Source organism: Oncorhynchus masou, chromosome 24, assembly GCF_036934945.1.
Source record: "Oncorhynchus masou masou isolate Uvic2021 chromosome 24, UVic_Omas_1.1, whole genome shotgun sequence".
In the NCBI taxonomy this organism is placed as follows: Eukaryota; Metazoa; Chordata; class Actinopteri; order Salmoniformes; family Salmonidae; genus Oncorhynchus; species Oncorhynchus masou.
The window spans coordinates 35,139,607-35,155,583 of NC_088235.1; the positions used below are offsets into that span (position 1 = coordinate 35,139,607).

Below are 15,977 nucleotides of genomic sequence, written 5' to 3' on the forward strand. Positions count from 1 at the left end.
ACTAAACCAGTTCTAAATTTAAAAGATAAAGCATGGGTGTCAAACTCTGGCCCGTGGGCCAAATTTGGGGTAATTATATTTGGCCCGCGAGACAATACCAAATTACTACTAGAGCTGGCCCGCCGGTATTATACAGCGCATTCACCACTAATACTACGAATCCCATAATGCTCTGCTGTTTTCGCGCGCCAATCAGGACAGGACCCAGAAACGCTCTCTCCTCTGTGACAGTAGTCATAGCAACATAGATGCTACAACTGTCAGCGAGCTAACCCTTTCCAAAAATGGCGAAAAGAAAGGCAGAAAACAGGAGCTTTCTGGACAAGTGGGAGGCAGAATATCTGTTTACATATGTAAAAGACAAACCTGTTTGTCTTGTTTGTGGAGTCAACGTGGCTGTAAGTAAGGAGTACAACATTAGACGACACTATGAAACGAAACACCATGACAAATACAAGGACCTGGACATGACTCAAAGGAGCCAGAAAGTAGAGGAGATGAAAAGAAGCTTGGTTTCACAACAGAATATGTTTAAAAAAGCCACATCACAAAGCGAGGCTGCTGTAAAGGCTAGTTATATAGTGGCAGCAGAGATCGCAAAATCAGCCCGGCCCTTTAATGAGGGAGAGTTCATGAAAAAGTGCATGATGAAGGTTTGTGACCTCGTATGCCCAGAGAAAAAACAAGCATTTTCAAACGTGAGCCTGAGCAGGAACACAGTAGCTGATCGCACATGTGATCTTGCCACCAATCTGTATGACCAGCTGATGGAAAAGGGAAAAGATTTTGTTGCGTTCTCCCTCGCTGTGGATGAGAGCTGCGACGCATCTGATACTGCTCAGCTGTCAGTCTTCATCCATGGAGTGGACTCAAATCTGTGTGTTACAGAGGAGCTATTAGGATTCAAATCAATGCATGGCACAACCACAGGAAAGGAAATCTTTGAGGAGGTTTTCAAATGTGTAACTGAAATAAAGCTACCGTGGGATAAACTCGTTGGATTAACGACAGATGGTGCGCCAGCGATGTGCGGTAAAAAGAGTGGACTGGTGGGCATGGTTCGGGATAAGATGCGGGAAGAGAACTGTGCAGGTGAGCTAACTGTTTACCACTGCATCATACATCAGGAAGCACTGTGTGCCAAAGCCCTAAAGATGGAACATGTTATGACCACAGTAACACAGGTAGTTAACTTTATAAGAGCCAAAGGTCTAAATCACCGCCAGTTTAAATCTTTTCTGGAGGAGTGTGGTTCGGAATACGCAGACGTGCCGTATCACACAGAGGTGAGATGGCTAAGCAGAGGAAAAGTACTGAACAGATGTTTCGAGCTGCGTGAGGAAATATGTCAATTCCTGGAAACCAAAGGGAAGGATACAGCAGAGCTCCGGGAGCAAAAGTTCCTGTGTGAGCTGGCCTTTCTCTGTGACATCTCGAGCCATCTCGATGCGCTGAACCTGCAGCTTCAGGGGTGGGGGCGCATCATCACAGACATTTACGCTGCAGTGAGGGCCTTCAAAACTAAACTGTTCCTGTGGGAGAATCAGATGCTGCAAGGAAACCCTTGCCATTTTCCCTGCTGCCAATCCATAAAAGCGCAGATCTCTACCGCCGTGTTCCCATGCGCACAGTTTGCTGAAAAACTCAGTGTTCTCGCCGCTGAGTTTAGCCGGCGATTTGCCGACTTCGATGCCCAGAAATGCAAGTTTGAACTGCTTAGTAATCCCTTCGCAGTTGATGTGGAAAATGCACCAACCAACATCCAAATGGAGCTGATTGAACTCCAGTGCAACGACACGCTGAAGTCAAAGTATGATGCTGTGGGCGCCGCACAGTTTCCACGGTTCATCCCTGACACAATGCCTCAGCTCCGCACCCAAGCTGCTCAGATGCTCTCCATGTTCGGCAGCACTTATCTATGCGAGCAACTTTTCTCCTCGATGAAGATGACCAAAACAACTCACAGGAGACATCTGACTGATGAACATCTTCGCTCGATACTGAGGATTTCTTCAGCTCAGTGCTTGAGCCCAGACATTGATGAACTAGCATCCAAGAAGAGATGCCAGGTATCTGGCTTGGGCACATCAGATTAGACCAGTGTGCAATTATTAACGTTTTCTTTATGCACTTTTTCTTGCTACAAGGCATGGGCTTGAATGGTTGATTGATTTATTATCATTTTATTTGTAAAATTATTAGCCAGTGGAAAAAGTTTAATTTGGTATTTAAATCAGAAGGCTGCAAATAGAAAAGAGGCATACAATTTTTATTTAAATTTTCTTTATTTAATAAATGAATGCCATTGATGTGTTTTTTCATTTGAAATTCGATTTTGCATGTCTCCACTATTAAATTATATATTGTATGGTAATAAGCGATGCTTGTTCCATATTCAATGTTAAAGCAAAACTTGTTTGGGTCCATATTAAAAGGTTAATTTGTTCAATGTTGGCCCGTGACTTTGTTCAGGTTTTACATTTTGGCCCACTGGGTATTTGAGTTTGACACCCCTGAGATAAAGGTACAAATGAGATCATTGGAAAAAACAATGTGATTAATGACCATTTTAAAAGTGTCTATGAAAATGTATGAAAATCAGAATTAAACAACAGTTGGACGGATCATATAGCCTTCTTAGATTCAACAACCCTGAAGCAATTCAATATGTACCTATTGTTCAGCAGAAACCAGAGATCACCCAAAAATAAATATTAAATACTGTTACATTTATTTATTATTGGAATGGATGGCTTTCCCATAGAAATCTATTCAACGTTTTGGGACAAAGTAGCACCCCTTGTTAGGGAATAATCAGAATTTGTTGGTAACATATGTAAGATGTTTTATATTCATCATATGTTTGTTACTTCTCATCATAATGGTATTTTTGTATAATGCTGTGGCGGGGTTGCAGTTATCTGTTCTATGTCAAGACTAAGTTGCATGGGCCGCAGAGAAGGGAGAGGTTAAAGTGTCATCATGTGTAAACATATCTTTTGCTCCACTGTGTGTGTGTCAGTCACACCCTACTTTTCCCATCGGGGAAAAGGAGGATGGCAGTGTCTGGAATCATTCTCATGCTCCCTTTTATCATAACCTATAGCCTCACTCTCCTCTCCGTGAGCTTGTCCAGAATTGGTTGTATTTAGAATTGGTTGTATCTAAATGACAATTTGATATATGCCTGTTGATATGGAGGATTGGTTTATGGTTCTGAGTTTGAGAAAGGAGACAAAACTGAACGATAATTTATAGCCAACTCTGTCTGGCTAGGGGATACTCCTCTCTGAAGTAAAGTCTTTCTTAGTGTAAGTTCCTGGGACCTGTGGATTGTCATGTCGTCTAGGGGGGGTGGATCTTCGCTATAAAGGATCCCATTTGCCATTGTGTGGGGACTCTCAACTAGTTCAGTAGAGATACTGAACTGTTGAGAGTCACAGAAAATGCTATAGAGCTCATATAATTAAAGATGGACTTTGATAACTAACTCTGACTTGTGTGTGTGGTTTGCTCCCATGATTTGGTAAATAGAGGAAATTTCCACGACACCCTACAAATGACAACATACACTCAATTCAGTACTTCCTAGTTCCATGTATCAAATTCCAGTTAGATTAAAACCGGGAACATCTACATAGTCCCCTACAGATTATAGACCCATACATTTAATAAAGTTTGACAATATAATAATAACAAAGCTTTTATGTCAATAGAATGGCAAAAGACTTACCAGATGTGATACATATCAATCAAACAGTGTTTATTAAAAATATACCGTTACAAACAAATACAAGATCATGTTTCATTTTAACACAATACGCAAAAAAACAAGATCTAGATTTGTCAACAACTGCTGTTGATGCTGAAAAGGCTTTTGACCAGCTTGAATGGCCTTTTCTTTTCAAAACTTTGGAAGCTTTAAACTTTCCAGCTGAAATAATGAATAAATAAAAAATATTATGTAAATGTCCTAAAGCAAAAATATACACAAATAATACATTACCTGATGAAACTGCTTTAGAAAGGGGCACAAGACAGGGATGTTTCCCTCTTCCCCCCTCCTGTTTGCACTGGCAATTGAACAGCTTGCAGAAATAATTAGACAGGACCCAAACGTAACAGTATTGGTAAACACGAATATAAATTAAACTTATTTGCAGATGATATCCTGATATACCTGACCAATATTTAAAACTCAATTCCCCCTTTGCTAAAAATATTTTCAGAATACTCTAAAATCTCAGGATATAAAAGGTATGTGGGGGAAAAAATGATGGAAAATAATAACTCTACAGCAATCCATTAAGTGGACCACAAAAAATATTAAACACTTAGGATGCACAATAAATGACAACAAACAACAAATATATAAAGATATCTGTATTCCATAACTTAACTACAGTATATGAAAGCAGAAGTAATTAAATGGAATAATCTTCACATAAATCTTACAGGAAGAATAAACCTCTTTAGAAAGGCATGGTATTTATTTTCGGTAATACCAAAGACATTCTTCAAAAAAGTATACTCAGTTATTACAGACTTTATATGGGCAAATAAAATTCACAGAATATAAAGGAAAATGTGATTTTAACCTTCCAGACTTGGAATTGTATCAACTTGCTAACCAAGGCTTTGTCCTAAAGAGGAACAATGGGTACATATTGAAGATGTGCCTACTCATCCCCAGAAAAACTTTACATGTCTATTTTCAAAGGATAAAGATAAATACATTAACAACTTTGGGATTCATGTCAGACCTCGACGGCTGAAAGGTCCCAAACAGTCATTCGGATTCCCATGTAAAATAGTCTTTTGAGCGACTAAAAGGTTGATGAAATCCGAGCAAGGGTAACATTCCAGAGAGACATCAAAGACTGTAACGTTCTTTGCTTCACGGAAACATGGCTCAGTCGAGACACGCTATCAGAGTCGGTACAGCCAGCTGGTTTCTTCACGCATCGCTCAGACAGAAACAAGCATCTTTCTGGTAAGAAGAGAGGTGGGGGGTATGCCTTATGATTAACGAAACGTGGTGTGATCATAACAACCTACAGGAACTCAAGTCCTTCTGTTCACCAGACTTAGAATTCCTCACAATCAAATGTCGACCGCATTATCTACCAAGAGAATTCTCTTCAATTATAATCATAGCCGCATATATTCCCCCCCAAGCAGACACATCGATGGCCCTGAACAAACTTTATTTGACTCTATGTAAACTGGAAACCACATATCCTGAGGCTGCATTCATTGTAGCTGGGGATTTTAACAAGGCTAGACTGAAAACAAGACTCCCTAAATTCTATCAGCATAACGATTGTGCTATTGTTATTCTAACTTCCGCGACACATATAAGGCCCTCCCCCGCCCTCCTTTCAGAAAAGCTGACCACGACTCCATTTGTTGCTCCCTGCCTATAGACAGAGACTAAAACAGGAAGCTCCCGTGCTCAGGTCTGTTCAACGCTAATCCAACCAATCTGATTCCACACTTCAAGACTGCTTCGATCACGTGGATTGGGATATGTTCTGCACTGCGTCCAACATCGACGAATAAGCTGATTCAGTGAGCGAGTTCATTAGCAAGTGCATCGGCGATGTCGTACCCACAACAACTATTAAAACATTCCCAAACCAGAAACCATGGATTGATGGCAGCATTCACGCGAAACTGAAAGCCGAACCACTGCTTTTAACCAGGGCAAGGTGACCGGAAACATGACCGAATACAAACAGTGTAGGTATTCCCTCCGCAAGGCAATCAAACAAGCTAAGCGTTAATACAGAGACAAAGTAGAGTTGCAATTCAACGGCTCAGACACAAGAGGTATGTGGCAGGGTCTACAGTCAATCACGGATTACAAAAAGAAAACCAGCCCTGTCGCGGACCAGGATGTCTTGCTCCCAGACAGACTAAATAACTTCTTTGCTCGCTTTGAGGACAATATAGTGCCACTGACACGGCCCGCTACCAATACCTGCGGCCTCTCTTTCACTGCAGCCGACGTGAGTATAACATTTAAATGTGTTAACCCTCGCAAGGTTGCAGGGCCAGACGGCATCCCCAGCCACATCCTCAGAGCATGCGCAGACCAGCTGGCTGGTGTGTTTATGGACATATTCAATCAATCTTTATCCCAGTCTGCTGTCCCCACATGCTTCAAGAGGGCCAACATTGTTCCTGTTACCAAGAAAGCTAAGGTAACTGAGCTAAACGACTACCGCCCCGTATCACTCACTTCAATCATCATGAAGTGCTTTGAGAGACTAGTCAAGGACCATATCACCTCCAGCCAACCTGATACCATAGACCCACTCCAATTTGCTTACCGCCCCAATAGGTCCACAGACGATGCAATCGCAACCACACTGCACACTGCCCTAACCCATCTGGACAAGAAGAATACCTATGTGAGAATGCTGTTCATCGACTACAGCTCAGCATTTAACACCATAGTACTGTCATTGCGTTTGCCTGGGGATAGGTTTATGACAGTCATAAATACCCCTTCCCCCCTTTTTCCTCTCTCTACCCTACTGAGGTTACATTTGCAAAACCCTTGGTTAAAATAGAGATTCTGAGAATGTCAGAAGGTGGGGGGAAATTAACTATATTCTGGTAATCTGACCATAGGAACATATGCGGTGGTACTTAACTTCTTGCGTCGAGCAATCCCGGATCCGGGATTCTATTTATAGCCTCAAGCTCATTAGCATAACGCATCGTTAACTATTCATGAAAATCGCAAGTGAAATTAAATAAATATATTTGCTCTCAAGCTTAGACTTTTGTTAACAACACTGTCATCTCAGATTTTCAAAATATGCTTTTCAACCATAGCTAAACAAGCATTTGTGTAAGAGTGTTGATAGCTAGCATAGCTATAAGCCTAGAATTCAGCCAGCAACATTTTCACAAAAACAAGAAAATCATTCAAATAAAATCATTTACCTTTGAAGAACTTCAGATGTTTTCAATGAGGAGACTCTCAGTTAGATAGGAAATGTTCAGTTTTTCAATAAAATATTATTTGTGTAGGACAAATCGCTCCGTTTTGTTCACGTTTGGCTATGAAAAAAACCCGTATCCAGTTATAGCCTCAAGCTCATTAGCATAACGTAACGTTAACTATTTATGAAAATCGCAAATGAAATTAAATGAATGTGCTAGCTCTCAAGCTTAGCCTTTTCTTAACAACACCGTCATCTCAGATTTTCAAAATATGCTTTTGAACCATAGCAAAACAAGCATTTGTGATAGCTAGCGTAGCATTTAGCGTAGCATTTAGCGGGCAACATTTGCACAAAAACCAGAAAAGGATTCAAATAAAATCATTTACCTTTGAAGAACTTCGGATGTTTTCAATGAGGAGACTCTCAGTTACATAGCAAATGTTCAGTTTTTCCTGAAAGATTCTTTGTGTAGGAGAAATCGCTCCGTTTTGTACATCACGTTTGGGTACCAAAAAAAACGAAAATTCAGTCATCAAAACGGCGAACTGTTTTCCAAATTAACTCCATAATATCGACTGAAACACGGCAAATGCTGTTTAGAATCAATCCTCAATGTGTTTTTCACATATCTCTTCATTGATATATCGTTTGTGGTAGTCTCCTTTCTCCGGTGAATCGCTTGGAAAAAGACGTGCAGTTGAAGATGACGCACCAACTTCGACGGAGGACACCGGGTGGACACCTGGCAAATGTAGTCTCTTATGATCAATCTTCCAATGATATGCCTACAAATACGTCACAATGCTGCAGACACCTTGGGGAAACGATAGATAGGGCAGGCTCATTCCTGTCGCATTCACAGCCATATAAGGAGACAATGAAAAACAGAGCCTCAAAAATCCTGCTCATTTCCTGGTTGCAGTTTCATCTTGGTTTTGCCTGTAGCTTCTGTTCTGGGGCACTCACAGACAATATCTTTGCAGTTCTGGAAACGTCAGAGTGTTTTCTTTCCAAAGCTATCAATTATATGCATAGTCGAGCATCTTTTTGTGACAAAATATTGCGCTTAAAACGGGCACGTCTTTTTATCCAAAAATGAAATAGCGCCCCAGTTCAGTTCAGATGTCATCTGAGACATTCTCATCAATGATAAGATGACACAAACTCTACTGTGGAAAGCCTACACATCAGTTATCGGATTCACATGGAATTGTTGTTCAATTTAAATGTTTGAATATTGAATATATTTGTGATGGGATGAAATGTGATTTTAGCTTCTAAAATGTGAGATTTGGGTTTTCATAAGACAGGTCTCTGCTCAATCAGTGGCCCGCCCCTGTGAAGGGACGTGGGCTATAAAACATTTCAAACACGCCCTCCTCTCCCTTCCTATATAAGCCCTTGACGACAATATAACCTCCTGTTCTGAGGATGTAGGACGACGGTCCGATGTCAGAATGGTTCAGATAATAACTACAGAACGAAGCCAACATCAGCGTGAGCTTTGGTTGTGAATGGTATGAACTTTGAACTCTTATTCACTGCAGAAGTGATACATCATAGCCGTTGAGTTAGCAACAGCAGATGCAACGAGGGTTAGGAAGGAACAGACAGAGTATACCGTCTATCACCCAACGACGTTACTACAACGTATTCAATTGACAACCAGAGACATTCTTCAAAGGACTCGTTTAGGCAACACGGCCTTCAATCTACCACCAACCTACCGAAGTAAATATTTATTGCATTTTCCCTTTTCCAAATGGGCGGTAATTTAGAATGCATAAGATACTGTAATTACGATAGCACAGCTTCTCCCTGTGTCCATCAGTCTTCCCGCTCCTTCACTCAAACCCAGCCCCTTTTCTTTTGTGTAACAAGCTGTCATATCTGTTCCGCCCGCTAGGGCCGTTTTCCTTTATGACGTAATGTGTAATCAAGTTATGATTTTATTATGTGTATGTGTAATTCTGTGTGATTAGTTAGGTATTTAGTAAATCAATAATTAAACCCAATTTTGTATTGCTGACTCAAATTGTTAGCCAGGGTTCATGCAGATAACCAAGACTTTCAGACCACAACTTTCAGATGAGACTGAATTAAGGTGACGATTAATATTGACTGCTATTGATGTAAAATATTACTAGGTCTTTAAGAGTTTATTCGGAAGATAACAGCTCTATAAATATTATTTTGTGGTGCCCGACTCTCTTGTTATTAATTAAATTTACAGGATTAGCTCAATCAGGTGATATTAATTACGGAGAAATTATTTTATAGAATAGCATGTCATATCACTTATTCCGGCATTGCCAAAGACACGACAGTTCCCTCCAAACTTGTCATCAAGCACGAGACCCTGGGTCTCAACCCTGCCCTGTGCAACTGGGTACTGGACTTCCTGACGGGCCTCCACCAGGTGGTGAGGGTAGGTAACAACATCTCCACCCCGCTGATCCTCATCACTGGGGCCCCACAAGGGTGCGTTCTGAGCACTCTCCTGTATTCCCTGTTCACCCACGACTGCATGGCCATGCATCAATCAGCAAGTTTGCAGGCCACACTAAAGTGCTAGGCTTGATTACCAACAACGACGAGACGGCCTACAGTGAGGAGGTGAGGGCCCTCGGAGTGTAGTGTCAGGAAAATAACCTCACACTCAACGTCAACAAAACAAAGGAGATGATCGTGAACTTCAGGAAACAGCAGAGGGAGCACCCCCTATCCACATCGACGGGACAGTAGTGGAGAGGGTAGTAAGTTTTAAGTTCCTCGTCATACACATCACGGACAAACTCAATTGGTCCACCCACACAGACAGCATGGTGAAGAAGGCGCAGCAGCGCCTCTTCAACCTCAGGAGGCTGAGGAAATTCGGCATGTCACCAAAAGCACTCATCTAGTACATAATAAATGTATAATAGTGAATTCATGACGTGAATGAACAAGCCTTTTCATACTTTATAATATGTCTATATATAGTTAAATCAGTTTTAGGAACATCTACCCAAAATATTTCATGACATTTTTGAATGTCTAAATCAACATTTTGGCCATTTAATCAGTGTTTCCACCCTATCGATAAGTAAAACAAAATTGGACTTCCACACACAATTATTTATTTACTTATTTTAGGTTTAAGGAAGTGTATAGGTCACATTCTTTATCGTACATCTATGAAAGTTATATACTTAGAGTCACTTGCTCGATAGGAATCATGCCTGAGATGCTTTTCTAAGGACTGCCCCTTTGACCTGACGTGGCGAAGAGCTTACAAAATGGATTGTAATGATGCAGCCAACCTCTGGACAGAGCCAGTGACACGTTTATTCCACAGAGAAGCCTCTGAGTGTCCTACAACTGTCTAGTTGTTTGTGTTCTGACTTACAAAATAGTGGGAAATTAATAAAATCAGCAATGTAAACATATTATCAGTAATTACGAGTAAATCTAGTGCCCCAAAACCAGGCACTGTGGTCTTTGAATCAAATTTGCTGATACAAAAAGCAACTCAAACAACACTTAAATTGCATGCAATATCCAATCCTGTTGTACATCACGGTTCCACAAATGATTTGTTTATCCTGTTTTGTTACTGTTACAGCAAAAATATAGACAAAATGTTGGCTATATAATTTAGTAGCGCAAATGGGATTGGCAGCACTGTTTCTCAAGCTAGCTAGCTGCCTAAATATATAGTTATAGGTTTCCGCTTTCATCTGTGTCTGGTGGTAGCTAGTTACCGTCTAACTAGGGCATCAGCCAGCATGGAACAAAAGCGGGGGAAGGGTTGCCCCAACTCCGACACAGTTGTCATGTCATTAAAGACACATGCCAAACAGGAGATTGTAACAAACTTCTTGACAGTCATGATATATAAACATTGTCATACTGTTAATATGTAAATATATGTAATGTACTTTGCAAAGTTTAAACTAAAATTGTCTAATATGTACTTGCTAGCTAGCTTGATAAACAGTGCTGACAATTCCATTTGGGCTAGCTAGCTGAATTATATAGCCAACTTTTCTCTATATTGATTCTGTTGCAATAACCAAACAGGATAAACAAATATTTTGTGAATTGATGGTGTCAGATGCTTTGTGTTCCAGCAAATTTGCTTGAGATATTCTCACTGCAACACTGCGTCCATGTTGCTTGACATAGGCGTTTTCAAGGAACTGTCAGTCAACAGTGAGCTCCCCGCCCACTCAGCCTATTAACTCCCCGCCCACTCAGCCTGTCTTTTCAGACTTCCTGGTAGTTTGACATGAGAGAAAAATTAATTTTTCTCAAAGTTTGAGAATGTATATTGGGAGAAAATAATGGGTGATGATTTAGTCACACAAAAGGCTATTTTACACGGGAAACAGAATAACTGTTCAAGTCCTGTAAAGCCTCTAGAAGTGCATATAACAAACAACATTTGGTCTACACATTTTGCCATGACTTATGACATGTTCTTAAAATATCTGGGTGAGAGTGACTAACAAAATAAATATGGGCCCCCTGGAGGTGTGCCCGGACGGTAATTTAGACATGAGCACTACAAGGTTTAGCTGGCTAGACTTACTTACCTAGTAATCTAAATACAGCGGGGCAAAAAAGTATTTAGTCAGCCACCAATTGTGCACGTTCTCTCACTTAAAAAGATGAGAGGCCTGTAATGTTCATCATAGGTACACTTCAACTATGACAGACAAAATTAGAAAAAACAATCCAGAAAATCACATTGTAGGATTTTTAATGAATTTATTTGCAAATTCTGGTGGAAAATAAGTATTTGGTCAATAACAAAAGTTTATCTCAATACTTTGTTACATACCCTTTGGTGACAATGACAGAGGTCAAACATTTTCTGTAAGTCTTCACAAGGTTTTCACACACTGTTGCTGGTATTTTGGCCCATTCCTCCATGCAGATCTCCTCTAGAGCAGTGATGTTTTGAGGCTGTTGCTGGGCAACACAGACTTTCAACTCTCTCCAAAGATTTTCTATGGGGTTGAGATCTGGAGACTGGCTAGGCCACTCCAGGACCTTGAAATGCTTCTTACGAAGCCACTCCTTCGTTGCCCGGGCGATGTGTTTGGGAGCATTGTCATGCTGAAAGACCCAGCCACGTTTCATCTTCAATGCCCTTGCTGATGGAAGGAGGTTTTCACTCAAAATCTCTAGATACATGGCCCCATTCATTCTTTCCTTTACATGGATCAGTCGTCCTGGTCCCTTTGCAGAAAAACAGCCCCAAAGCATGATGTTTCCACCCCCATGCTTCACAGTAGGTATGGTGTTCTTTGGATGCAACTCAGCATTCTTTGTCCTCCAAACACTACGAGTTGAGTTTTTACCAAAAAGTTATATTTTGGTTTCATCTGACCATATGACATTCTCCCAATCTTCTTCTGGATCATCCAAATGCTCTCTAGCAAACTTCAGACGGGCCTGGACATGTACTGGCTTAAGCAGGGGGACACGTCTGGCACTGCAGGATTTGAGTCTTTGGCGGCGTAGTGTGTTACTGATGGTAGGCTTTGTTACTTTGGTCCCAGCTCTCTGCAGGTCATTCACTAGGTCCCCCCGTGTGGTTCTGGGATTTTTGCTCACCGTTCTTGTGATCATTTTGACCCCACGGAGTGAGATCTTGCATGGAGCCCCAGATCGAGGGAGATTGTCAGTGGTCTTGTATGTCTTCCATTTCCTAATAGTTGCTCCCGCAGTTGATTTCTTCAAACCAAGCTGCTAACCTATTGCAGATTCAGTCTTCATAGTCTGGTGCAGGTCTACAATTTTGTTTTCTCATGTCCTTTGACAGCTCTTTGGTCTTAGCCATATTGGAGTTTGGAGTGTGACTGTTTGAGGTTGTGGACAGGTGTCTTTTATACTGATAACAAGTTCAAACAGGTGCCATTAATACAGGTAGTGAGTGGAGGACAGAGGAGCCTCTTAAAGAAGACGTTACAGGTCTGTGAGAGCCAGAAATCTTGCTTGTTTGTAGGTGACCAAATACTTATTTTCCACCATAATTTGCAAATTCATTCACTAAAAATCCTACAATGTGATTTTCTGGGAAAAAAATTCTAATTTTGACTGTCATAGTTGAAGTGTACTTATGATGAAAATTACAGGCCTCTCTCATCTTTTTAAGTGGGAGAACTTGCACAATTGTTGGCAAGTAAAACTGTAGAAAACAACTGATGCCAAATTTTGAAATTGCACCTTGTCTATTCTACTTTTTTTAAACTCTCAACAGTAAGTTGACACCCCGAAAATGTACTAAAATATTTAGCTTATTGGTAGGGCCCTGAATGCATATAAAGAGAACAGAAGCTAGCTATATCAATTTAATGAATTAATTAAATTGTTTATCTAATGTACTTTATTTATTGTAGCTGTCTCTCAGGCCACTCAAGTGACATAATTTAATGTTTTTTTTTGCCATGGAGATGTGACAATCAGAGGGTACGTCCCAAATGGCAACCTAGTCAATGTAGTGCACTACATAGGATATAGGGTGCCATTGGGGCATCTGGTTGTTACCTGTACTGTACAACATGATTAATGAGGACATTAACAACATTAATTAGTAGCTTGATTAGAAAACAAGTCTGTTTCATTACTCCAAGTCTGTGTCCAAAATGTTTCCCTATTCTCTACATAGTGCACTAACAGGGTGTATGTGTGTGTATGTGTGGTGCTTAGCGTATTTATTTACTTAATTATTTAGTGTTAATTAAGTTGGAAACCTGAAGCATCTGCTGCAGAGGGAACGAGACTGCAGCGATCAAGGAAAATGTCTGCCTTCCTACCTCTATACACATTCACGCACAAATCAAATGACATTTTATTCATCATATGCTTCGTAAACAACAGATGTGGACTAACAGTGAAATGCTTACTTACTGACCTTCCCAGCAATGCAGAGATAATGAAAATTGAGAAATAATAGAGAAGTAAAACACGTAATAATAAAAATAACAATAGATACACAATGAGTAACGATAACTTGGCTATATTCAAGGGGTACCAGTACTGAGTCGATGTGCAGTGGTATGAGGTAATTGAGGAAGATATAACTAGGAATAAAGTGACAGATAGTGAACAGTAGCAGCAGTGTATGTGAAGAGTCAAAGTTAGTGCAAAAAGGGTCAATGCAATGCAAAAAGGGTCAATGCAATGCAGTAAAATAATTAACCAAATAGCTGCCCAGACTAAATATTTATCAGTCTTATGGCTTGGGGGTAGAAGCTGTTCAGGGTCCTGTTGGTTCCAGACTTGGTGCATCGGTACCGCTTGCCTTGTAGTAGCAGAGAGAACAGTCTATGACTTGGGTGGCTGGAGTCTTTGACCATTTTTAGAGCCTTCCTCTGACACTGACTGGTATAGAGGTCGGCCCAAGTGGTGTACTGGGTCCTACTCACTATCCTCTGTAGCGCCTTGCGATCGGATGCCAAGCAGTTGCCATACCAAGCGATGAAGCAGCCAGTCAAATTGCTGTCAATGGTGCAGCTGTAGATTTAAATGAGGATCTGAGGGCCCATTCTGCATATTTTTTGCTTCCATAGGGGGAAGAGGCGTTGTCGGTTCCTCTTCACGACTGTGTTTATGTGTTTGGACCATGATAGCTCCTTAGTGATGTGAACACCGAGGAACTTGATGCTCTCGACCCGCTCCACTACAGCTCCGTCAATGTGAATAGAGGCGTGCTCGGCCCTCCGCGCACGCACACACACACATATATATATATATATATATGTATATATATACACACACACACACACACATATACACACACATACGCATACACACACACACACACAGTCCCTCCGCACTACACAGACGGGTAAGGTGGCATCCCGAACCAGTTGATTACAAAATAATACAACAGGAGCTGAAGACAGAATACTCCCTGATAAATATTTTAACGTCCCAATTAATGAAGTCTACAGGGGACTCAGGAGAGGAGAGAGCAAGCCCAAAGTGACGGTGGCATCTGGCCGTGGCGAGCATTAAAAGCCTATTCCGCTGTTTTAACACCCATAAAAGAGGCGTTAAAAATGGGAGGCCCTGCTTTACACCTCCCTGTTGTGTACTTCCTGTCCCCTCGATGAGAACGCACACACCACACAAACACACACACCCAAATGTGGTGGATCATAAACGCTTTATGGTGCTAAGGCCACTGGAGAGAGTCCCCCCATCTTGCTCACAGCACACACATTCATACACACAAACACACAGACATATACACACACATTCATACACACAAACACACATTATACACACAAACACATAGATACCATCTTTGTCTCCAAGCCCCATGCCACTAATCGGCCACAATTAAAGTGGAATCAGCCAAAAGTCTGTGCATCTGTGCGTCTGTGCGCCAAAATAAACCTCAGGGACCGTACCAACCTCGTAAGCCTGTAGAATATTACAAATAGATAGACAGAGACTGACTGATCTCCTTAATTCTCTCTCAACATGTGATTCCATTAAATAACGTGCAAACATTTGAGCACATGTGAAAGCCGAAATGTCAAATTTCATTTAGAATACTTAACTTTACATTCACATTCATTCATTTTTATTGTTTCCTGCAGGTTTGATCTAGTTTATGGTTTTATCCAGGGACAACTCAAAGACATTTTTAGGACCTTCTCAGAACATTGTGTCATGGTGCCCTGGACTTTTTGGTCAAGTTATGGTGAAAATACAATAACTCTACAACTAGTTACTGTAATTTCACAGCAAAATTCATGTGTTAACATTAATGGACAGTACGCTGATTACTTTTGGAAGAGTAACCTCTTAACAGTGCAGTTTGTAAGTTCTTACAAAGATTGCAGAAATGACAGTGTCAAAATAGGTTCTAAATTAATCAAGGTAGCAATAAAATCACTTAAACTGGTAAAACATTTCCACTGATGGGTGGCACAAATACAGATTTTAGACCATGCCCCCAAATATGCTAATGAGTCCCCTACAAGCACATTGCCCCACCCACATTTCAAAGTGCAG

At 40.9% G+C, this 15,977-nt stretch overlaps 1 protein-coding gene across 1 annotated transcript; it reads left to right on the forward strand.

Annotated features, from left to right (window-relative positions):
* Nucleotides 1-258: 258 nt before the first annotated feature.
* Nucleotides 259-2,203, forward strand: LOC135512080 (general transcription factor II-I repeat domain-containing protein 2-like). Its single transcript, XM_064933728.1, has one exon. The coding sequence runs from the start codon at nt 285-287 to the stop codon at nt 2,094-2,096; it is 1,812 nt and encodes a 603-aa protein (XP_064789800.1). The 5' UTR covers nt 259-284; the 3' UTR covers nt 2,097-2,203.
* Nucleotides 2,204-15,977: the final 13,774 nt, after the last annotated feature.

What these genes read in the sequence shown, in the direction of transcription:
- LOC135512080 (XM_064933728.1), top strand. Translation starts at nt 285, where the DNA reads ATGGCGAAAAGAAAGGCAGAAAACAGGAGCTTTCTGGACAAGTGGGAG.